This window comes from Silurus aristotelis (assembly GCF_946808225.1).
Source record: "Silurus aristotelis genome assembly, chromosome: 22".
Taxonomy (NCBI): Eukaryota; Metazoa; Chordata; class Actinopteri; order Siluriformes; family Siluridae; genus Silurus; species Silurus aristotelis.
In genome coordinates this window covers 13,414,149-13,439,873 of record NC_139595.1, presented here as the reverse complement: position 1 = coordinate 13,439,873, position 25,725 = coordinate 13,414,149, and the positions used below count along the sequence as shown (strand labels likewise).

At 38.0% G+C, this 25,725-nt stretch overlaps 1 protein-coding gene across 1 annotated transcript; it reads right to left on the bottom strand.

Moving 5' to 3' along the window:
- Window positions 1-1,706: 1,706 nt before the first annotated feature.
- Window positions 1,707-25,275, bottom strand: slco5a1a (solute carrier organic anion transporter family member 5A1a). The gene is made up of 10 exons (XM_083525661.1): window positions 23,322-25,275; window positions 16,138-16,575; window positions 12,806-12,938; window positions 10,786-10,988; window positions 10,344-10,508; window positions 9,994-10,192; window positions 5,704-5,863; window positions 4,632-4,867; window positions 4,390-4,454; window positions 1,707-3,065 (listed from the first exon to the last, which is right to left on the bottom strand). Exons 1-10 carry the CDS (start codon window positions 23,734-23,736, stop codon window positions 2,611-2,613), a joined length of 2,469 nt encoding a protein of 822 aa, XP_083381787.1. The 5' UTR covers window positions 23,737-25,275; the 3' UTR covers window positions 1,707-2,610.
- Between the last annotated feature and the right edge of the window lie 450 nt (window positions 25,276-25,725).

Below are 25,725 nucleotides of genomic sequence, written 5' to 3'. Positions count from 1 at the left end.
AAATTATCAGGGTTGGTTTATCCAATAGGACAATGATCCAATACATACATCACGATCAATCATTTCCTGACCTTCTATATTCTGCTCAGCTTATTCGTTTTTCTCAGTTGCTTTGGAGCGTTTCTCAGATCAGAAATTAAATTCTCGAAACTACTGTTCAACCTCCACATCATTTAGTTATTTGTGCTCATCATAAGAACTTTTCTTGTTGCTTTGATCAAATTGCAAATGCTTTTGTACATTCATTTAATCGATTGTGTACAAGTGTCTGCTGTTTCCTACATTATCACTTGCTTATGTTCATGTTGATCAAAATATATTATACTGGTTTCACCTGAATAGTTTTAACCCCCAAAACATCTCAGCATCAGTTTATTGCATATGTTATTGAATGCAAAATGGTTCAACCAGTTGTCAGAATTTGTCACCTAAAATTTCTATTAAACTTTTTTTGTAAATGTGACTTGAATTGATGAATTGTGCAGATGAATCTTGAATTTTACTAATGAAGGGAGGTGTACAGCATCAGATCAACTAATAAGCAACTAGTGCTGTAAAAGAGGTCAAAGGTGAATCTTGTAAACCTTCAATTGCAGAGTGTATACAGACACAGCAAAATAAAGAATTGTACATTCTGACAATGGATGAACAACTAAGAAACAAACTTACACACACACACACACACACACACACACACACACACACACACACACACACACACAGTATATTGTATATACGTACATATTAGTATATAGTACAGCAAAAGTGTGAATCCTGTCCGGTTTTTTACAATTAATATAAATCAACTATGCAATCAAATAAATTAATTTGTGCTGCTGAAATTCATCAGTCACTGTGTCCAAACCATAGTTTATATCAAGAAATACTGAAACTGTGCACCATCTTACTGACAAAATGACTAAACATTTTGATGATTTTGTTTGTGAACACTGACAGGAACTTTTTATTCTGATGGGAAATACATGGTAAACTTTCTTTCTTTCGGCTTCTCCCATTAGGGGTCGCCACAGCGGATCATCCGCATGTTTGATTTGGCACAATTTTACGCTGGATGCCCTTCCTAACGCAACCCTCCCCATTTATCCGGGCTTGGGACCGGCGCTAAGATTGGCTGGGGTTGGTTCCCTGACCGGGTTAATTGACACAAATACTTACTTTTGATAGGTGAATTAAGGCTTTTGAAAAAAAATTACAGGCTTTTTGCAAGAAATCCAATGTATTGTGCTGCTTGTAGAAATTGTTTTAAGAAATGCAGCTATGGGATTGCAAATATTAAGGATGGTTCAAGAAATGCTCCAAAGAAACTGAGAAAAACGAATAAGATTGGAATATTTTCTCTCCTACATGCTCAGTACAGTTTTTTTTTTTTTTTAACATGAAACGTCAAAAAAAAAGTACGATTAATTAAAGCTCATCACATTTTATAGTCTATTTTAAAATCAGAAAGTCTGGCATACATGGTATTTCAACTTAAACTTGCTGGGTGTTTTATATGTAGTTTATCATTTTGGTCAGGTATAGCTCTTTATTTGTTGTTGTTTTTTGTTTGAAGCTGTACCACATATTACATCAATATCAGCAGAATGTAAATAACCGCAGCAGAGACATGAGTAAAGTTGATATGCTCGAGTTACCATCCCTTCAACATCAAAATGCAATTAAACAAACAAAAAATAATGACACCCACATTATAGATTTTTTTGTTTTATTACAAATATCTTTAATTTGGACATCAAAACAACCAGGTAAACCCTTGAAAATTATGCTTATTTAACATCCCATAGGTTATATGAATGCAGTGTAACAGATATATAGTTCCTCAGTACAGAATTTATACTGTTTCACATTTGCATTTTAAAACACTCTCTGGCTGTGTAAGTGTTGTTGCGTTGTCCTGTTGGAGTTTAATTGACAGGCTCGGGGTAGGATGGAGAGAAAAGCTTGCATAATGCTTGAATTCCATATACATTCCTCCTTATTATACGGAAGGATCCCCGATACCGCTGCATCGCATCATTTAACTAATCAATCAAGCGACTAAGCAAGTTGACAATCAGTGGAATGATAGAAAAGTGTGTAAATACCTACAGCAGTCTCTCGTCACACTACAGACGGGAAAAAAAAGAAACCAGAATAGGGTGATGAACATGTGAGTGCAGATGGACAAAAGGTACTGGCCCTTTAGAAACATTTTTTTTTTATGTTTATGCATATGTAAGGTGTGAGGTATTGGTCACACTGTGTTGTGTGTGACTGAAAAGAGATTATTAAGACCATGTGGACGAGAAAGAAATCTATGAAAATGTGCAAGAAGAGAGGTACCAATTCAATTGAGGTATCAAGTCCAAAACTTTACAAATTGTGTTAATTGTAGTGTATTTCTTGAGAGTGAAAAAAGGCACCAGCAGTGGCTCTGAGGACACAGAAAAGCTAGAAGCTCCACTTGATCTTCAGTGTGCCCTGTCCATGCATTTTGGTGTGTAAATGTGTGTGTGTGTGTGTGTGTGTGTGTGTGTGTGTGTGTGTGTGTGTGTGTGTGTGTGTGTGTGTGTGTGTGTGAGAGAGAGAGTGTGTGTGTGCACTAAACGTTCAAATCACCACTTTCTCCAGAGATTTGATGGGCAGGGTTATTGCTTTTAGGCCATTGCTGGGGCAACTGTTGCCACGACTCAGGGCCTGTCCAGTGACCATTGCAGCAGCATGGCAGTGTTCAGGGGGGCGGGGCAGGAAAACAGGACAAGAGCGTGTGCGAGCATGCCCTTTTTGCCACACTGCATGGCACATCAACTGGCTCACCGTGTCCAGCGGGGATACGGGGTGCGTATGCATATGTGCGTGCTCATCACGCCGTTTCAGTGAATACCACGTGAGGAAGATGAAGAAGAATCCCAGAAACTTGAGGCTGGCCGCCAAACCGAAGTAGACAAACCGAAGTGACGTCACGTCATACTCCCAACAGGATCCATGAACACCACAGTCCTGCTGCCAGAGCATACAGGTGGTGTCAATCACTGCGCCAAAATATATCGGAGTGGGGATATAGGCTGGGAAAAGAAAGAATATTAAAAATATCTTTCCACATAAATCTTTTGTAAAAACGAATCTATTTTTATCATTGGAATTTTAATGTTCAATATTCAATCTTTAAGCCAAGTTCAAGTAATACAAGATGCACTAAATGGACAAATGGTTTGGGACACCTGACTTTTCCAGGCGTGTGGTTCTTCCACAAACTGTTACCACAATTGTTGAGGTCTTTGGATGCAATCAAATTTTTTCCTTTAGTTAATCTATGAGACTCAAACCTGTTCAAGGATGACAATGCCCATGTGCACAGTCAGCTCCATGAAGATATGGGTTTGAGTGGAAGATCTTGAGTGGGCCTGTATAAAGATCTGACTTCAACTGCACACCTTTTGTATGAATTGAATGCACCCCAGCCCTCTTTACCTCACCTACATCAGTTCCTGACTTTACTAACAGGAACTGGAACAGGAACTTTACTAACAGTTCCGGACTTTACTAACATTTTTTCTCCCTGCTGCTATTAGACTGTACAATAAAAGCTGCTCCCAGTGAACTATTAACCAAAATACTCACTGCTATTACTGTTCAATGGTGTAATAGTTACCGTTTTTACTGTTTTACTATTTAATAATACTACTGTGTGCAATATTACCTGCAATATGTGCAATATTACCTGAAATACGTGCAATATCACCTGTGTGCAATACAACCTGCAATACGTACTTTCCCTCATCTGTATTTATATATTGTGTTGTGTATATGCTTGTAATATTATAGTATGTCTTATTTGTCTATTCTTTTATATATTTGCATTTATTTATTTTTCTTCATACTGCTGTAACAAAGAAATTTCCCCACGGTGGGACGAATAAAGGTTTATCTTATCTTATCCTTGTGGCTGAATGAGCACAAATACACACCAAAGATGTGTGGATGTTACTATAACAGTAAATGGAAACCATTTGTTAGATGAGATGCTCAAACACACATACGAAGTGTATTTACTGTTACTGTTATTTACTGTTCATCAGTCCAGTATTAATTATTTAAGAAATGTGGCAGCATAAGGAATTAGCTGGATTTCACTGTGGCTTAATTCTAGTCAAAAATATTAGACTAAAAATTAAACTAAAAATCAGGTTTAGTCCCAAAGTTTCAATATATTGCGTGAAATTAGATTTTACCAAAGCGTTGCATTTAGGCTTCTTCTAAAACGGACTTGTCACGATTCATGACAGGAACCAATTTAACGCACACTGTGGGAAATTATTACTGAGGTAGCTTACAGCTTTTATGAAAACTGTCTATATGAAGTGAATTGGAAATGTATTTCTGTCATACCGAGAGTCCTAAGAAGAACAAATTGCATTCCCAAAGCAAATGGTCTCTCCTGCTCTTCTACAGACCTACAGAAAGGAAAAGAGCTATAGCATAAATATATGTTTTTCCAATATTTGAGATTTGTAGACTTATAATAATGTTATGCCTACAGGAACAATTGATCTTACTTGCCATTAAAACAAATACATTTCATCACTGTGATATCAAAACATTGTTCAAAAAACTGCCAGAAGGAAACACACCTCAGGGTGACTATGATGGCAGAAGGCTGTGCACAGGCAGTTATTAGGGTGACAATGAAGAGGAAGATGAGGAAGGTTATGAGCGTTCCACAGGTGCGCTCACACTTGCCGGCGAGCGCATAGCCGTTCTCATTTAGGTACGTCTTCACAATGACCACTTGCAAATCGTGATTTCCTCCAGATGGAGTGATCACCTGTCTGCTTTGTACACAAGCACAGTCTGAATAATTCCTGATCTGGAAAAAAAAACAAAAAAAAAACAACACAAATATATAATCCATGTACAGCACAATGCAGACTGAAGGTTGGTTCCAGTGACCACTGTTCCTGCCCCTCTTCCCTCCACGGATCTTCCCACTTCGCCCAGGCCTGCCTCTGGATAGCGTTCTCTTCGTTTGGAGGCCAGACTGTGCAGCTTGGGACGGTTTCTCATCAACGCCTTGGGTGGTTACATGAAATTCTGGAGTAAGAACGGGAGCTTTGAGGATGGATTTGGACTGTAGTTAATGTCAACAGTCTGCTACATTGACTCAGGACTACAGTTTGCTTCTGATCACCGTCACTGTACCCCACAACATCGTATATCTGCTATAAATGGACATTCGGTGCAACCCAGATGAGGATGGGTTCCCTCTTGAGTCTGGTTCCTCTCAAGGTTTCTTCCTTATGCCATCTCGGGGAGTTTTTCCTCGCCACCGGCTTGTTCATCAGGGACAAACTTACACTTATAAAAATGTTCATTGTTAAAAACGCTATAAAAATAACTACATGAGTTACAGTGAACTATATATATATATATATATATATATATATATATATATATATATATATATATATATATATATATATATATATATATATATATATATATATATGACTTTCTACAAGACTACTACATTGGTGGGTTTACAGTGTTTCACACAAACACTCATTTAACTAAGAAAACCAAAAAGAAATGCTACAGCAAACTTGCTGTTTGGTATGAAATGTTTATATGAGGGGTTTTTATTATGCGATCACTTGTGCTGAAACAATTAACACTTATTAATAAAGACAGATCATGTGCCCTCACCCCAGAGCTGTCATTGGAGACACCGCTGCAGCCAGCCAGACAGGGGTTAAAGTATGTAATTCCATCTGAACCACACACAGGAGCATACTCATGGATCCGGCAACCACAGTTAACATTACAGCCCCCTGTTAAGTTCCGATGGGATAGAGTCAGCGTGGGCCTGTGAAGGAAGACGAAAACACAGATGAAGACAATTACTTGTGGACACAGCAGATTTTGCATATGCTAAAAAATAAATAAAAATAAAAAGAGAGGTAAAAGTATAGTTCTTTGAAAAGCTTAAGAAGCATGCAATGGCATCTACATCGTTGTTATTTCCCAATATTGTTATTGTGTCCCCTTTTCTCACGGTATTTGGTCCATTTAGTAAAATCTCCATTTAAAGCAACAGAATATGAAAACAAGCTTGTCAGCTCCTTGATAGAGTCTTCGCTTCTAAGTATACCAACATTTTCACGAAATGCATTTGCCAGTCCATTATAATTTCCTTTAAGTTGCAATGCTCATCAGAATGCAGTGAATATACAATTACCCTGTATGAAATAAGAAAAACTAAGTTGTGCTAATGGTTAAGTTGTGATCTTTAAATGAGAGTTGCCCATTATTTAATAGATAAACTGACAAACAAAATGATGTACTTGGGTTCATGTTATATAAAGAACAATATGAAATAATATAAGGAAAGTGGAATGAAGGCTGACAGAATGGTCATCCAACACTAATCCTTTGCCTGATCTCTTTTACCAAATACAGCCTTAGAGCTGGTTTGCAAAAGAACAATAGCAATATTGCTTGAAATATTAAATAGTTATTAATGCCAATAGATTAGACAGGCCCATTCTTAATTCCTAATTAATCTTTTCGTGTATACACCGACCAGTCATAGCAATATGACCGAATAACATTATTATAGGTGAAGGGAACAACACTGATTATCTCTTCATAATGGCACCTGTTAGTGGGTGGGATATATTACTATATAACTATATGATATATTGCTTATATATTACTTAAAACTAATTTAAACCTATTATTACCTATGTGCAATATGTTTGAAAGCGTAACGACTTTTTGGTAGTCTCTTTCTTTTGTATTTAAAACACTGATGTATATACTTGTATTGTCTCTACTTTTTATATATTTGCACATAATTTTTTTTTTTTGCTGCTGTAACACAGAAATGCACAGACACTGTGGGACGAATAACGGTATATCTTATCTTATCTTAAGGGCAGCAAGTAAAAGTTTTGTCCTCAAAGTTGCTGTGTTAGAAGCAGGAAAAATGGGCGAGCATAAGGATTTAAGTTTGAGGGCCAAATTGTGACGTCTAGACGACTGCGTCAGAGCATCTCCAAAACTGCAGCTCTTGTGGGATGTTCCCGGTCTGCAGTGGTCAGTATCTATTAAAAGTGGTCCAAGGAAGGAACAGTGGTGAACCAGCGACAGGGTCACGGGCAGCAATGGACAACACAACATTAGGCATGTTTTGCCTGGTCGGCAGCCATAAAGTTATGCCTAGTCGGTGTATATTGGCCTTAACCAGCCCTTCTACATTTCACTTAAATGGCCATCTATAAGCACAAAATATGAACTTCATTTCTGATTTAAAAAAAGAGCAACTCTAGTTCAATTCGATTGTATTTGTATAGCGCTTTTAACAATGAACATCGTCACAAAACAGCTTTACAGAAATAAAGATTAACTGTATACATTTAAAATTCATAATATTTGTTCTTTTAACTTGAACCCTAAGTTTACCCCTAATGATCCAGAACTAAAAATGGAACCCATCCTCATCTGGAGGACATGAGCTATTCATTCATTGTAATTACATCATTGTGGAAGTCATTGTTTGAAAACGACAGTGGTTAAGACTCTGGGGTACTGATCAGGTCGGGGATTTTCAAGGCCCAGGTTAGCAGAGTTGTCATTATTGGGCCCTTGAGCAAGGCCCCTAACCCTCTCTGCACTGGGGGCACTGTTTCATGGCTGACCCCAGTTTCCTAACAATCTGAGATATGTGATGTTCCATTGTCTGGTATTTTAGATGTGACAAGTAAAAGCCTTTTTTTTCTTTATCGATACTTACTGACAAACACTTGAGTGTAAAACTGTTTGTGGTAATTGTAGCCATAAGCCATTATAGATCCATCTAAAAACATGTTAAATGTTCTACATAGCACTATATAATAATGATTATAAATATGTGCATAACATTAAGATTTTTATATCAGTTTCATATCAGACGAGAGGGCAATGATTTGTATGTTTAATAAATGTAATTGTGGGATTTGACTTTACTATTCTTGCCGAGATGCACTGTGCCATTAGAGCAGATCTGTGGCCTACATTTGTTTCAGCACAACAGAAACAGTATACTCAGGATTTACAATGTTGAAATGTAATATATAGCAGTTGGCAGTGGGCGTAAGAGCTGTTAGCTGCAACAATCCAATGTAATGCTGAGCTCAGCACAGCTTTGTACAGCAATTTCAAATACAGAGACAGACTGAAGTTTACTTTCAGTGACTGCATTGTATTCACAAAGCTTGAGAACCAGCATCAAGTCATCTTATTGATAGAAACTTTAAAGCACTTTGTAAGTCACTCTTAATAAGGGCTTCTGCCAAACGGCATAAATGTTAATGTAAGTTGTACCTCTAATATAGTGGTACATTTGTTCCTGTCCATTAAGGAGATAATAGCCACAATGTGAAATGCAAATGCATACAGAGATCCTGCTGTAGCACTTATAGGTGTGGAAGCCATTGGTACATATATGATAAGTTGCTCTAAATATTAACACAGATGGTCAGGTGGTTTGGTTAAATGCTACTTATGGAGCCTGGATACACAGTAGTTGATTTCTGGAACTGTCAGCAAAAACCATACCTATAGTTTTTCCAGGTTACGTTATACAGTAGGAGAGCGGCCTCTAGAGGCAAATTACTGAGGTGCTGAGGTGCGGTTTCGATCACATCACTGACTTGGCCATTTAATAACATACATTATTTTTGCCTTAAAAAGCTCTTATATAATGAATTTTTTAGATCTGCCTGTGAGATCACCAATACTATGGCATGGGGCGGGGCAGTGCAATAGTTGACTTATTTGCTTATATATTTAAGAATTGTTCAACTGATTTATTTACTTTTCTACATATTTTACTTTATAAAACTTTAAAAGCTAATAGGCGAATACTTATTTGTGTTGTGCTGCAGGTGTCGATTAAGCGGTGATGTTGATGTAAACAGTAGGCTATAGCTGGGCAAATTAATTCTAGTTAATTTATTATTAGTAACAATACTAATGGTAATTTTTTTTATTTAATAATTAAATGAAAACATTTAATACAACACACGCCAAATATCGTCTTGAAATCGACATTTATCACCAGCTATCCTATCGATCCTATCGTCCATCAGCACAACCCTAGTGTAGAGCCTTCCTATCAGTTGAATCTAAACAGAAAGTCTAAATCTATTCAAACAAATTTCTATTTGCTACTTCTATTAGCGGTCACATCAATAAGCACCAGGAGCCCAGTTACAATAACAGCCATTCATGACAAAGCCATAACACAGTCACCCCTAAGATTGACAGGTGATGTGATATGCTTTGGATCATTAACACTGCCTTTCCTTTTTTATATTTTTCTAGTCCCTTTATACTGGTCTTACATTTCAGTGCTCATGTTAGTTCCCATTCTCCAGTGTTCTGTATTGCTTAAAGAGTATGATCACACTCTTGATGACACCCAAATAAGGATGGGTTTCCCTTTTGAGTCTGGTTCCTCTCAAGGTTTCCTCCTCATAACATCTAAGCGAGTTTTTCCTTGCCACAGTCGCCATGGCTGCTCATCAGGGATAAATACACATCATTCACCTTAACTTTTAAATTTTGTAAAGCTGCTTTGAGACAATGTCTGTTGTGAAAAGTGCTATAGAAGTAAACTTGACTTGACTGGTACAAGTGAACCTTGGTTTTATCTGTTGTTCCTAAAGTAAGTAAAAAATAATTTCTAGCAATTTCTTTGGCCTGTTTTTGATTGTTGCCAGTAGTTTGAATCTTAAGATAAACCCTCTGTATTTAAATGTGCAACAGTGCACTTTTTGATGCGGTGCAGTAGAGACTCCTACCTAATGTTTGTCAGGGTATTTGAAAATGCCAAGAAGAAAGAATGCTCCTAATATTTATATACATGTTCTTAAGATATATGTATTATGTTGCAATAGAAATACAGCACAGAGAAAACCTGAGCAAATGGGGCAAAGTATGTAATATTCTTACCCAGTAGTGTAGGGTATGTTGATTCCCCCTAGATTAATGCTTTCACAACCAACAATGAAGAGTGTGGAGAAACAGAGCAGAGACACTCCACTACAGATCATTGCCAGCTTGGCTGATTCTCTTGCTCCCAACTTCAGCTTCTTTATTATATAGCCTCCAAGCACTATCCCAACACCAGCACTGGGCACAATTACCAAGCCTACAACAGAGGAGGGGGTTGGGTCAGCGCAGAAAAATAAACATGACAAGATAAAAAATTACAGCACAGTCACAACACAGTGTGCTAGTGTGTTTGTGAGAGAGAGATAATGAGAGACCAAAAAAAAAAAGAGGAAGAAGAGATCAATCACCTGTATAGATACTGGCACTGGATGCTGGAACCCCAAATTGAGACTCAATGAATTTAGGGATGAACGTGATGAAGGCTGTAACGATAGCACACTCTGCTGTGTACGACAAACTCACAAACAAAAAGATCACATTGCTCAAGATACGCAGGGCTGCCTTGGGCATATCTAGAAGAATAAATAAAGGTATAATGAGACCGAAAGGCAAAATAGAATAAAAAGAAAACAATAGAATAGGTAATAAAAATAAATGAATCAAAACAGCAAAGATATTTGACTTATGACCAAAGCCTATCTTAAAATTTGATGTGAGATATTCAAACCATACACTAGTACATACTTTACTTTAGTCACACAAAAAAAAAACTTTCAGTATCATCTTTACATTTACAAGACTTAACACAGGTCCTCTGTATGTAAAGGTGATGGAGACCTGACGGTTTACCTTTGATGTCTTTTCCAAACCCGATGGAGGAAGAGACGGCTTGGCTCTTCTCCTTCATCACCTCATCATCGCTTGGCAGGTCCCCCACCCGCTTCTTCTTCCCATTGCTTTTCTTGTGGCGAGGGGGAAGCTTCTTTGGAAAGGCAAACATGGGGAATATCACCAGCAGCATGGCCACAGCACAGAAAAGAAACCCACTCCACCTGAGACAAAAATATTGTGGAATAGGAAAGGAGAAAGAAAGGATGAAAGAGAGAAGTCATAACAGCTGGAAACCACCAAAAGGAAGAGAGAGAGAGATAAATCATGATAAGAAAAGAGAACCCATCCAAACAGGAAAAAAAAAAAGAAGAGACGGAGGCTTCAAATTTGAGCGAGAAAATGCAAAGAAAAAGTGAAAAAGTGTTTCTTTCTCCATATTTGTATGCAAAATTATGGCCAGAATGAAAAATGAAATAAAATGATTGCATTTGCATAGATTTCTTTTTTACATGTAAGCATACAAAAAATACAAATATCGAAAGTAATTGTTGCTCTAATAACAGAACAAATCAAACAGGAAAATACAAAATACACTTGGCTTTTCATTTAATTGCTGAATTTTTGTCCGAAAAGAAAAGCGCGCCAAAATGAAAAGGCCACGAATACTGTATCTTGTCATTAACGCAACATTAGGCTACATACATAAAAAAATGCAAATAGATGAATTAAATGGAAAAATCCACACCACTAATGATCACAGACACCAAGATCACTGCATTTTTAGCTTTGGCAATATGCTGCATTTGGTATTTCATTTGATGCTGCAACCATTTCTGGGGAAAAGGAATGGCAAATAGGTTTTGACATTTTTATTGCAAAAGTATAATTTTATGTTGTTTGGTACAAAAATCCCACAACAGGAATAACAAAATTAGCTGCAATGTTCAATGCCCTACTGAATAACTAACGACTTTCAAGAAAATTAGCAAAAATTATTAAATGTAAAGCCGCATTCTGCACTGAATGATTGAAGCCAAACAAGAACAAAGACTATTCGAGTATTTACATGGGAACAGTTAATCGTATTTAAATATTTTAAGTACCTAATTTTTCTGGCTGCTCATTTACATAATCCGAATCAACTTCAGGGTTTAGACCATACAAGTTGCTAAACCTAGTAAATAGCATTTTATTATCTTATTTAAAGGACCAACATTGTTAAATTTACACCTTTTTTTATATATATATATTTTTTTTTCCAGGGAAAAACAAACAAACACTTGTTTTGTTTTTTTTGTTTTTTTTTGTCAAAAATACAAAATACAAGAACAAGCAAGTGACTCATTTTTATACATCTATTACCTAATTTGTGCTATTCACAACACAAATTGTAGTTTAATGGGAATGTATTTTTTGTTCGAAAATAAGTTTTTCCTATTTGATTGCAATCCCTGCGGTTTTTTTTACAACCATTTTGGCTCAGTTTAATAAAAACTGCCAGTAATTCTTGAAATTGTAGTGTATGACTAAGGTTTTTTTTTTTACATATGCAGTGTTTAGTCATGTGTGATTCAGTGGTTTGTTTGTGCAGGTTAAAACACAGTAATCACACTCAGATGTGGACCAAAATGACCAGCCCAAAACAAAAAAGCAATTTAATTCTGAATCGACTAAATACTGGACGTGAACTAAACATGCTGTGGGTTTTGATGATATGTCTCTATGTATGATTTGCTAAAATAACCCTTAAACTGACACTGCAGTGAAAAATAGAAAATAAATGGAGGATTTAATACAAAGAAATTAGGCATTTAGTAATATTCTGTAATCATCTAGTAATGTACTGAATTTGATTTCTAAGTGCTTGGCAAATTTGATTCCCCTTTTTACTTGTTGTTTGTTTCGTTTGTTTGCTTACTTGCTTAATTTGCATTAAGAAAACAAAGAGACTATAATTTAGCTCAAATTCTAATTCAGCAACCAGATTAATACTGTAGCTTTGAGCGTTTCCTTAAAAAAGTCAGTGTGTGTCTCTCACCAGTTTCCTACGAAACGAGGATCATTCTGATCAATGTGCACAGCAGAGTTTGGGTCGACGTAAAAGCCAATCAGAACTCCACCCAGCAGGTAACCAGCAGCCGGACCTAGAGCTCCCATTACATACATGATTGCTAACACACCCAGACATACAGACATACACACATACACACACACATAGTGATTTCAGATTACTGACATATATGTTACTTATATACTATTGTATATTCATATTCCAATAAACACAGGTTGATAAGAAGTAGTGTCAATACCTCAATTGTCAATCTCAGTAACTGATTTCTTTATTTTACTATATGTATAGCTTTTTTTTTTTCCAGTTTAACGTCCATTTAAACAGTGACACAGGACAAAATATCTTGGTATTACTAAATACTATAATTAGACTAATCTGGATAATTAATGTTTGGGAAAAAATGCATATTTTTTATTCTATTCTATGTTCTAAATTAGTCAGTATAACAACAAACAATATCAAGATCTAAATTCCAAATAAAACGGTGCTTAAACACTCAACTGTATGAATGCGTCCTTCTTATCAGCTACATTTCATGATTGGTAATAAACACTGATGAGCCATAACATTAAAACCCATTCATTCGATTTATAATCATTTTCACTTTACAACGGCACCTGCTAAGGGTTGTGTTATATATTAGGTAGCAAGTAACTTGAATATTTGTGTTAGAAGAAAAGAAAAAAAAAAAAATTATGTGTAAATATTTTGAGCAACTTTGATGGATCAAAGTTCAAATAGTTATGGAAAGATGACTGAGCCAGAGAATTTACAAAATGGTAGGTGTTGCATAGTGTGTTCCTGGAATACTGTGGTTAGTACCTACCAAAACTGATCTGAGGCTCATTGATGTACATGAGCAGCAAATGCTATCTATTCCAGTCCAAACCTACAAAGAGCTACTGAAGCAGAAAATGCTAAAAAAAAGTTAATAGAAAGGGTCAGAGAGAACACTGCATCATAGCTTATGGAGCTCTTTATCTGCAGACCTGCTCGTGAGCTCATGCCGGACAATGGAGCAGTAAAGGAAGGCCTGGTCTGGTCTCCTATTTTGCTTTGCATCATGAAAAAGTCTTCCAAGTCAAGTCAACTCAAGAGGATTTTATTGTCATTTCTACCATACACAGTGGTACACAGTACACAGTAACAATGAGACAACGTTCCTCCAGAACCCTGGTGCTACACTAAACAACATAGAGCTACAACACACAACATAAAGCTACATTAAGTACAACCTAGTGCAAACAAAAAACAGTACGGACAGACAACACAAGACAGTGTGGGACAAATACACAACACAAAATAGCACCGACCAGAGGACTATAAAAGACTATGAACAGCACATGTAAACAAATACAATGCAGTGCAAAAACAGCAGTAGCAGCAGTTGAGAAAAGGTGGTCGAGATCGAGGTGCAAAAAAACTGCATCTAAACGGTATAATATGGTTAAGTATAAATAATAAATACATGCTAGTGGAATGGATTGAGATGAGTAATGAGCGTGTGTTGAGATCAGGTTGTACAGTTTAGTAACACTTCGTTGAGTAAGTGCGTGTGTGTGTGTGTTTTCAGTTTAGTTCTGTGTGTTTGGGAGTCTGAATGTGATGGCCTGAATGCTTCGGAACCACATTCCTGATGGCAGGTGGGTGAAGAGTGTGTGTGAGGGGTGTGTGGGGTCGTCCACAATGCTGTTGGCTTTGCGGATGCAGCATGTGGTGTAAATGTCTGTGATGGAGGGGAGAGAGCCTCCAATGTTCTCAGCTGTCCTCACTACCCTCTGTAGGGTCTTGCGATCCGAGACGGGGCAGTTCCCAAACCAGGCAGTGATGCAGCTGCTCAAGATGCTCTCGATGGTCCCTCTGTAGAACATGGTCAGAATGGGGGAAGTGAGATGAGCTTTCCTCAGCCTTCTCTGGAAGTAAAGATGCTGCTTGGTTTTCTTGATGATGGAGCTGGTGTTATCCGCCAGATGAACACCAAGAAATTTGGTGCTCTTGGCGATCTCCACTAAGGATCCATCGATGAACAGGGGAGAAAGGCTGCTCTGTGCTCTCCTGAAGTCCACAACAATCTCTTTGGTTTGGTCAACGTTTAGAGACAGGTTATTCGCTCCACATCAGGCTGTTAACTGTGCCACCTCTGTATGCTGCCTCGCCGTTCTTGGTGATGAGACCCACCACAGGATGTTGTCGGCGATCTTGATAATACGATTCGAGCTGTGCATTGCTACACAGTCGTGAGTCAGCAGAGTGAAAAGTAATGGGCTGAGCACACAACCCTGAGGGGCCCTACTGTTCATTGTGGTGGTGCTGGAAATGCTGTTTCCGATCCGGACTGACTGAGGTCTCCCAGTCAGGAAGTCCAGGATCGAGTTGCTGAGGGAAGTGTTTAGGCCCAGTAGGCTAAGCTTGCCGATCAGATTCTTGTTGTCCAGGTGGGTGTGGGCCAGATGGAGGGTGTTGAAGATGTCGGTGAAGACATCCGCTAGTTGTTATGCACATTTCCTGAGCTATCGCCCAGGAATATTGTCTGTTCCAGCAGACTTCCGTGGGTTATCTCTTCATAGAGTTTTCCTCACTTCAGCTGTCGTTAGACAGAGCACCTGGTCATTGGTAGGGGGGGTGGTCTTCCCTGGGTGTGTCCGCTGTCCTGTTCTTAAGGTTGTCTTGTCCCCTGCTCTGAAGGCGGAGTCTTGTTCAACAGCGCACGCACTTTGTGGTCATCCACGGCTTCTGGTTGTACACATGTCACAGTTCCAATGTGGGAAGACGACAAGCCAATACAAGCAGTGTAAGGGCAATTTTCTGCTGGGAAACCTCCTGTTATTCATATGGATGTTACTCTGACACTTACCACCTAGCTTAATTTTGTCGCTGTGTAAGTTTACCTCAGTTCAGTGGTATTCCCTAATATCAGTTGCTTCTTTCGGCAGGATAACATTCCCCGCCAGACTGCAAAAACTGTTCAGGAGTGGTTTGAGAAACATAGGTTCAAGATGTTGGCATGGGCACAAAACTCCCCAGATCTCAATTCGATCTAGTCGCTGTGAAATGTGCTGAATAAGCAAGTCCAATTCATGTAGGCCCCACCTCCCAAATTACAGGCTTGCTGCTAATGTTCATACCTTCGATGGGTCAGAGCTGTCTTGGCAGCACAGGTGGCTTTAATGTTATGGCTGATCAATATATAAGATCAGATGCAAAAGTGATTCAGAATTATAAGCAAATCATCATCAGCAAATCATAACCCATCACTGACTGAACAAAAAATCTAGTTAAGATAGCGGTGTGTTACTTACCCAAGTAAAGCGAAGCGTTCTCCTCTTTCACGTTATCATCCAGGTAGGTGGGTCCAAGGGTGTAGATGGGTGTGGACCCCATGCCAATCAGAATCTGAGCGCAAATAAACAGAGCCACATACAAAGCATGCTCCCGGTCTTCCTGGTCCCGTGGACATGCCTCAGGCCCCTCCCTCTTACTGCTATTGGTAATGGTGCAGAGTCCCTCTCCCCGTCCGGTAGTGTTGAGCTGCTCCAGCTGATAAGGTGGACAAATGAAGTGAGGGAGAGAAAAAAGTGCAGCACCAACAGCAATAACCATTCCCCCAATGGCAAGCCAGCGTGGCCTCCGGCCCCGTCCACCAAAGTAGCTGATGAAGACGACAATGAGGAGACTGCCGATGTCAAAACAGCTGACCAGCAGACCAGATTCTGAACTACGCAGGCTGTAGCGCTTTTCTGTAATAAACACAAACACACATAATTCAATGCCATCTCTCAAAAGTATGTATTTGTGTCAATGAACATGCAATTCCCATCAGAATGAAAAGTCCTTTTGTCATTGTTTACAAACAAAATCATCAAAATGTTTAGTCATATTGTCAGTATGATGGCGCAGTTTCAGGATTTCTTTATATAAACTACGGTTTGGATCACAGTGACTAAAAATGCATATTTGATTTATATTGATTGCAAGAGACCAGACAGGATTTACACATTTACTGTGCTATACAAGTGTTCGTTTGTTTATTGGTTATGTTTCGTATCCAATTGAGGGTTCATGAGATTTACCTTTGACCGGTTTAAACAAACTAGTTGATTATTGGTTGATCTGATGGCGTTCACTCACCATCATTGGTGGCATTTAAGATTCATCTGCACAATTCATCAATTTAAGCCCCGCCAAAAAATAATATATATTTTAGATGACAGATGATGACAACTGGTTGAACCATTCTGCATTCAATGACTTATGCAATGAACTGATGCTGAGATGTTTTGTGGGTTAAAACTATTCAGGTGAAACCAGTATAATATATTTTGATCAACATGAACATAAACAACTGATAATGTAGGAAACCGCAGACACTTGTACACAATCGAGTAAACGAATGTACAAAAGCATTTGCAATTTGATCAAAGCAACAAGAAAAGTTATGATGTGCACGTGACTAAATGACGTGGAGGTTGAACAAGTAGTTTTGAGATTTTTTCATTTCTGATCTGAGAAACGCTCCAAAGCAACTAAGGAAAATTGTAATAAAGAACAAGTATTTCTTATCTGATTAATCGATTAAATCATCTGTAGAATGCACGATTATGGAAATAATCGATAGCTGAAGCTCTAATACCACCACAGTGGATTTGGAAAGAAGTAATCAAAAATTTTATTGTCATTTTTACTTCTAGCTTTAATTCAAGGGGTTTAAAAGTTCCAATATCCATTTGGGAATTACAGCCATTTGTGCATAGATTTTCCACTTTCACATGTTTAAAAGAAATCAGACACTTGACAGACATTTTATCTCTGTGAAGCTGCTTTAAAACAATGTCCGTTGTTAAAAACTTTATAAAAATAAAAAAAAAAATTAATAAAATTGACTTATAAACTGTATCCTGGCAAGTGTGAACTGTTTTCTTATTATTCATGACACATTAAGAAAATAATGATTCTGAATTGTTACATTTTTTGATAGAACTATCAATACACAGTATAAAGTGGTATAAATGCAAGTGTTGGAGGCCATCAAAATGGTGTAGCATCTCAAGAAAGAAAGGTCTGCATGAGAACTGCTTTCAAGTATTAAAGATAGAGCTGTCAATCAATTGAAATATTTATTTGTGATTAAATGCCCGATTGCCACCAGCTAACTCGTGATTAATCGCAACTTAATAGCACATTTATAAGGTTGATAGCACTTTAATCAACATGGGCATGGATGCTTTGTGCAAGTTTATGTATATTATTAGTGAAAATATTCTCAACATTGAGCATGAAGACAAAATATTCTTGTAAATGTTTTAAAGTAGTTATGGTGTTTTAAATTATGTAAATCATCAGGACACTGATGATTTTCCTATGTTTCCACACGGACGGTTTTAATTGCCGGATGTGTGCATCATAGCGGATTTTTGACTTGGTGCATCAGTAAAATAATTTCGGTGTTTTGTTTTTTTTTATAACTAAATAAAGAAAGGCAGTTGTGAATAAATGTGTTGGAGGTTTAAATTTTGTTTTTCTTCTATTTATTTATTTATGTTCTTTATGTGCATTAACCGCGCGTTAAAATTAATTTGCGTTAAGGTGTTGTTAACGTGTTAATTTTAACAGCCCTAATTAAAAAAATACTAATAATTATCCTATGTTTGCCCAAATAATCAAAAAAGGCTGTACCTGCTAAACAGTTAACATTAATTACACCTTGATTGCTTTTTGTTGTTGTTGTTTTGTTTTTTTTTACTACTTTTCCAAATACTCAGGCCTCTGATTTGATCTTCTTTTTTTTTTCTTTTTTCTTAGCGCCATGTCAACTTCTATGTTTATGTTCATCAAGAAAGCTCGGTTTTGTTATACAATTAGATAGAAATTTTTTAATAAGATGTTTATGATAACTTTGCTCTAAAAACTTTAATACTACATTTGGATTTCGCGTCTGATTGTATTAAGTCAAGTTTATTTCTATAGCGCTTTTCACAACGGACAGTGTCTCAAAGCAGCTTTACAGAATTTAACAGTTAAGGTGAACGTTGACTGTTTATCCCTGATGAGCAGCTATGACGACTTTGACCCTTAGATGTTATGAGGAAGAAACCTTGAGAGGAACCAGACTCAAAAGGGAAACCCATCCTCATTTGGGTGATAAAGAGTGTGATTATAGTCGTTAAACACTACAGAACACTGAAGAGTGAAAACGAACATGAGCACTGGAATGTAAGATTATGAGTAATGTCCTTTCTACAGTCATTTGCGGTTATGGAACCAGGAGCTACTGAGCAACTCATAAAATAGCTCAACATTTGACATCATCATTAATCCAACACCAGCTTTTCCATGCCAGAGCCTTTAAACACTCAAAGATGTCCAGTGTCCAAACTCCACATGAGGTGGAATCCAACTGGCGCTGGTACGTCTCTAGATGGTTCGGGATTGGCATCTACTTCTTTAAAAAGGTCCACAATCTTCTATAATCTTCTATAATCTTCTTCTATTATTAGATGTTTCACTTCAATGGATGGGAAAAATCAGGGACCTCAGCTTTGTAAAGCAAATTTTATAAAACACAACTGAAATTGAACAATTGAAACAAATCATTCTGGGCTGTCTGTTAGCTCTTGTGTGGAGAAATCTTTTGTTCACGGGTTTGGCAAAACAGATCATGAAAATATCTGTAGTGATTTTAAGATTATTACAGGCACATTTTCACACTGCAGTTATATAAAGTGTGTTAATGCAGTAAATGTTTTAATCAACCTGGTCAGCACTTTTTAAATGGTTAAAGCTTCTTAAACTTCCTAACAGTAGGAAAGATCCCATTTTAACACACCATAGAGGATGTGCTTCTAGACCCTGAAATAAATTCAGCTGCATAGGACCACCTTCTGGGGGACCACGCACAGAGCAAAATATCCCACAGTTAAGAAATAAATCTCTTTTATCATGTCCATGCTTTTCTTCTAACATATCTGAAAGTCATTTCCATCACTGTTATATTTATTTGAACACCAGATAAGCTTAGCATTTTGGTAAAACTCCGGTACACAAAAAGCATACAAAGCACAGAATCTAACTCTGAGAAGTTATAAATCAGGAGAGAGGTTACAACAGGATTTCGGAAAAAACATTAGATGTACCGTGGAACACAAAGAAAGTCATCATCACCAAGTAGATCAAATGTGGCACCACAGGGACAATACCGGGAACAGGACGTTCCTCCAAAACTGATGAAAGGACAAGAGGGAAATTTATCAGCAATGCTGCCAAAAGGCCCACAGCAACATTAAAGGAACTGCAGGAATATCTGGCAACTACTGTTCACTCCCTGATGTGACAGCAATCTCTTTTATTTCTCTCATGTCTGGATTATGGTGTGGAATTGCTAAACAAATGCCCTTTGTTACAAAAAAAGAAATCCCAAAAATATATGGTCTGATGTGGCGAATATTTTGGGTGGAATTAAAGTGATACATATGTTTGCCATAAAAACAAGGCAGTTATAACAAAAAAACATGTTCATGTATCATCATGAATAATGTTGTTGTTAACATCGTGCTCTAGTCGAGAATTAAAGATGGCTGACTCCAAACCAGAGATGGCTATTTTGCCACATGGCATCTTTCAGATAGCAGAAGATAAGGAAAATATTCACCTTCTATTTTGTTTTTTAAACATTGTATTTTAACACGAAAATAGTTATAGTTATTTTATGTGCCTTCTACATTATAGAAGGATTGAAATCAAAATTTACATCCAAACCAGACGAATTACAGCATGTTACATACGTGATCTCTCACACTCTCGAGAGACCATGGTGATAAACACTTCTGATTTGTGTTATTCTCTCATTATTTCACCAGCAAGAAAGCAGATACATGGTGAAGTTGGTATTAAGTGTGGCTTGTTTTTAGTGATCTGTTGCTTCAATGAATGGCAGAAGAATTCAGATCAAAAGAAAACTTCACCAAATGAATTCAAAGGGTTTTCCACAAGATGTAAACCATTGGTTAGACAGAAAAGCGCATCAAGTCACCCGATTGAGATATAAATACTCTCCGATTAAATAACCATTACTTGCATAATATGGTCATATTAATGATTTTAACACAATGTAACGGACAGAATATGTCTTTTGTTTCTCATATAACAAAATGTGGTTCCACAAAAGCTATTTATATTTGAATCAATGGATCAAGGGCCTTTACTATAGATTTTGGGCTGACAGTACAATCAGGATCTATAGTAATTGATAACCTTATAGCCAACAACGATGGTTCAGTCTCATCAGGATGTATCAGCATGTCTTCCTCGAAGGTATTATTGGAGCAAAACCTCTTCCGGCTGCATTCTTACTCTTCAGTAAGTAATCAGTAATCTCATTTTTCCCTTCAGTCTAAATGCTTTTGCACTGCACAGCTTCCACCTGATTGTGGCAGGCGTTCACATGTTCCTAATAAGTAAATAATAAATATATTTGGTCATTTGTTTGTAGTGTAACTAAGGTACTACTATAGTACAAACACATACAATTGGATGCAATAGGAGTGCGGTACAACAACAAGGTACACTTGCAGTACAAACACAGTAAAACACAACTCACCAATAGTTTTACTGCAGTATTAAAATACACTGCAAATTATTCAGATTTAACACTGCAGAATATATATTGCAAAATTCAAGATATATAAATGGATTACTCCTAAAATATGGACACCATTCAGCTGCAGTATTAATCTAGTTCAAGTACAGTACAATAAGATGATTGCAAAATGAACATCATAAAACAACAATATTCTATTCAATATATCTGGAAAGCTGTAGTGCGATAAATCCCTAAAATGACCCTTTTATTGCTCAACTAAAAAGAGTAAGTTTGAAATTAACACTGTTCATATTTTATTTGAGTGTTGGTTATATTCTTCAATAGATTTTTGTTTATGCTCTAGAAGCCTATTTTAGAGCAATTTAGCAGACTAATACTAGCAAATAAACATTTCCACTAATAAACATGTTCGCAAGACACAGCGGAGTCCTGGAAGATTAAATTAGCTTTCAAACATTATTGCTTTTCCATCAAAACACAAAAATAAAATCATGTGTATACTGACTAAATGACATTAGTTATTTCACAATAAACTGATCTGTGGAAGAGAATAAGGAGTCCATTTCGAAAAATCAGATATCCACATTAGGGAACGATACAGTGTTCAAAATATTAAGGTAGTAAAGAAATTATTAAATGTGATTATAAGGGGAAAGGGGGATAATTAGGGAGACTAATTAGGCCAGAAAAAAAGGGGAATGTCTAAAAACAAAAAAAACAGCTCTTTAGGATAAGATCCTGAGTGTCTCAAGTCTGCACATATACACACACATACACACACATACACATACACACACACACACACACACACACACACAAAACGATAAAAAAAATATCTGTTTTTAGGATTAAACATTTTTTATAATGTTAAAGATCAGATTAGGAAATCTAGATTTCTGCATTCCACAAAGTCTTACAACTGAGTCAGAGACTTGAAGCTTTAGAGCTATAGAAATATATCAGTGTTGTTGCAATCAACATAAGAGAAGAAATGAAATAAAGCAGGGGTCACCAACATGGTGCCCGCGAGCACCAGGTCGCCCGCAAGGTCCACATGAGTCGCCCGCCGGGCTTTTTCTAAAAAATAGCTCACCATAGCGCCACCAACCAGTGAGCTGCTTCTATCTGTTTCCTACCTTGTTAAATCATTGTTGATAATAATTATTGAGAAATCATTAACATGATCAGTGTCTTCACATTGATCAATATCATTAATTATTTATAATAACATAATTAAAGATAAATTGAGCATTCGATATTTCAGAAGTGTGTATCAAACTGGCAGCCCTTCATATTCATCAGTACCCAAGAAATAGTTTCAAAAAGGTTGGTGACCCCTGGAATAAAGTAATAATTTCAAAGAAATTACAGAATGTGGTTCCTGAGGGGGGGGGAACATTTATGGCATTTGGCAGACACCTTTAGATGGATGGATGGGTAGGTGGGTAGGTAGATGGATGGATGGATGGATGGATGGATGGATGGATGGATGGATGGATGAATGGGTGGGCAGATGGATGAATGGGTGGGCAGATGGATGGATGGGTGGGTGGATAGATAGCAACGAAATGCAGTTTGGCATCTACCAGAAGTGCAAAATGTAGCTATCGTGCAAAAGTGCAGATAAATATGTAGCATATTTACAGCAAGTGATAAATATGTAAACATATGTACAAATGTACATATTTATCCAGTTATCTCAGTCAGACATCTGAAAAAATTGAGGGTTAATGGCCTTGTTTAAAAGTGGCAGCTGAGTAATGCTGGGATTTGAGCCCATGACCTTCTGATTACAAGGTCAACATCTTATCCGCTGAGCTACCACTAAATGAGCATATATCAGGGAGAAGAAGGGAATATAAGGAGAGAAGTAATATTTTTAGTTACCTATAGTGGTGATGACGCTGCTGAGGTAGCCGGACACCATGAGAGACTGAATAAACGTGAGGTAACACATGTAAAACAAGAAGCAACGCGAGTCCGAAAACAGCACCCGCAGGTAGCGCCTGAGGGGAAAGCGGGCCAGCCGCGAGAGAAGCGGGGCCGGGATGCGGCGTCTCCTCCCTGCCGCCGCCGAGTCCGCGGATCCGTCGAGGTTGTCTCGGGAGCTGCCACCTGCCGCCGAGATGCGCGGTTTCTCAGGGTTTCCAGGCCCCTCCGTCTCCAAAACCTGCCTTTCGTGAAGCGTGGGGAGGCTTTTCGATTTCTGAGCCGGGCCCGAGTCCTCAGACGGATAAGCCGAAGGTTTGACACATGGCTCGGCATCTCCATCTGCAGCGCCATCGCGGTCCCTGGAGGCCATTCTAAAGCAGGATGGGACGATTTTTCGGGTTGTTCTGCTGGTTGTTCAGTAGGTTCCTCTGGCAGCTCCTTATGTCCTGATGGGGTTTGACCTCAGTGAGAATATTCGCCATATACCAGTGGTGTTTTCCAGCGTGTCCGAGGCGTAACGCATTTGCATTTCAAGCTGGGATGGATGGAGTCATTTGGAGAAGTGGCTGGTGAAGGACAGGGCACTGATACAGAGTGTGTTTTCCTCAGCGATGATCATTGTGGCCCCAAAACGAGCAGTTTGCATGTCATATTGGCACAATGGCATTGGGATCTCACCAGATGACTTCATAGAGGCGAGAAGACTCCGATTACTCGTGCACAAAGAATGACCATCAACCAGAAGACTATTCTTCCTGCGAAGGAAAACGTACCATTGATCGAACATGCATTCAGCAGCTGAGATCACAGTCCTGGGAATACACGCATCCTGGAAGCCTAAACTGGTGTGGCAAAGCAGTAGGAGCGCAAAACCAGCGCGCAGCGTTTTGGCGCAGTTAGCATGCTGCACTGCAAACGTCCAGGACAAACAACAGAAACGTCATGGCGTGGACTAGCGGTGGATGAAGTTTGTCCTCTCACCATGCACGGATCCGTTCTAAAACCTCGCGATCGACATGATCTGACATCTTCATTACATCTAAATCATGTTTGTCCTGTTGTGGTGTGTCCTTGGTAAGCAGGGGGTCGCAGGAGCTGCTGTTTACAGTGCACTCACTGCGGCGTTCAGGCAATTATGTGGAAAGCCGTTGGTATGAAAACCATGCGAGCAGGGAAAAATCTGGTTCTAAAAAGGGTCATATTTAAGGATACTTTGCTCAATTAAAAAAAAAAAAAAAAAAAAAAAAAAAAAAAGAATGAAGCATTAATTATGAACTATGAACTGGTCTAGGACCAGCTTCAGATTACAGGCTCAAGTTGTATTTCATTACACATCCTTGCACATATTCCATGAAGCTTCCGAACTGCGGATTTACACCAAAACTGCACAATTTTGCATGGAAAATTAATAATGTCAAAGCTGTCATGTGGATCGATATGCACCGTGGTATACCAAACCAGAGACAACCTGTGTGAAATGGTTTGATTATACTGGAACCATCCTGCGAGTCCCTTAAATAAATCAGTGCTCGAATTGAGGGATAGACCTGGGACCCTCCATAAGGCATTAGGGACCCCCATGACAAGTAAAAAATAGACTTAGGGGGGTCCCCAAGATTATTTTAATAAAAAAGTATATGAATTACAAGAAACTGGGGGACCCCCCCTATAAGACATGACTTAATTCAAGCACTAAAGTAAAGTTACCTATTAATGTTTTTTAACAGATGATGACATTATTACATCATTTAATCAAATTTTATATTATTATATCTTTACCATGATGGGTGCTGTTGATTCTGACTCATGGAGCCAGAATAAAGCAGGATATTTGGCAGGATAAACTAAAAGTCAGATCTTTCCTCCACTGTTTTAACGTTGGTGTTGCAGTGGTTTTTTGAATGCGATCCTCAGCCGTGTACACAGTATGACCTTGAAATTAAAAGTCTCATGCTCCACCAACAGAGCTGTTCTATTCTATTTTATTGTTGCATATCACAAAGAAATCTGTTTTGGGCTAATAACCTCAAATTCTCACACATACTGCAGTTGAAACCAAGCTTGTACAGTACTATAAAAAGTATGTTTATTTTATAGCATAGGTCTGCAAGCTGCTAGTGCTTGGTGTGAAGGTCACATGCATGGTGTACATTCTGGTTTGAAATGTGCTTAAGAGGAACTGCACATTGAATGAAGACTAATGAAGTAATAATCGTTTTTAAAAATGTTGTTCGGAGAATGTGAACAAAAGCAAGTATGACCAAAAAAAAAACATAACTGAAGAGATCTGGGCACAGGTGCAAAGGAAGAGATGCCACCGATGCAGCTTTGCTGTGATATTGGGATGAACTCGGTGCTG

Excerpts from the sequence above, each read along its gene's own strand:
- slco5a1a (XM_083525661.1), bottom strand. The coding sequence starts at position 23,736 with ATGGCCTCCAGGGACCGCGATGGCGCTGCAGATGGAGATGCCGAGCCA. Across the intron at positions 16,576-23,321 it reads CAGCGTCATCACCACTATAG|AAAAGCGCTACAGCCTGCGT; the intron begins GTAACTAAAAAT and ends TGTTTATTACAG. Across the intron at positions 10,509-10,785 it reads GTTTGGAAAAGACATCAAAG|ATATGCCCAAGGCAGCCCTG; the intron begins GTAAACCGTCAG and ends TTATTCTTCTAG.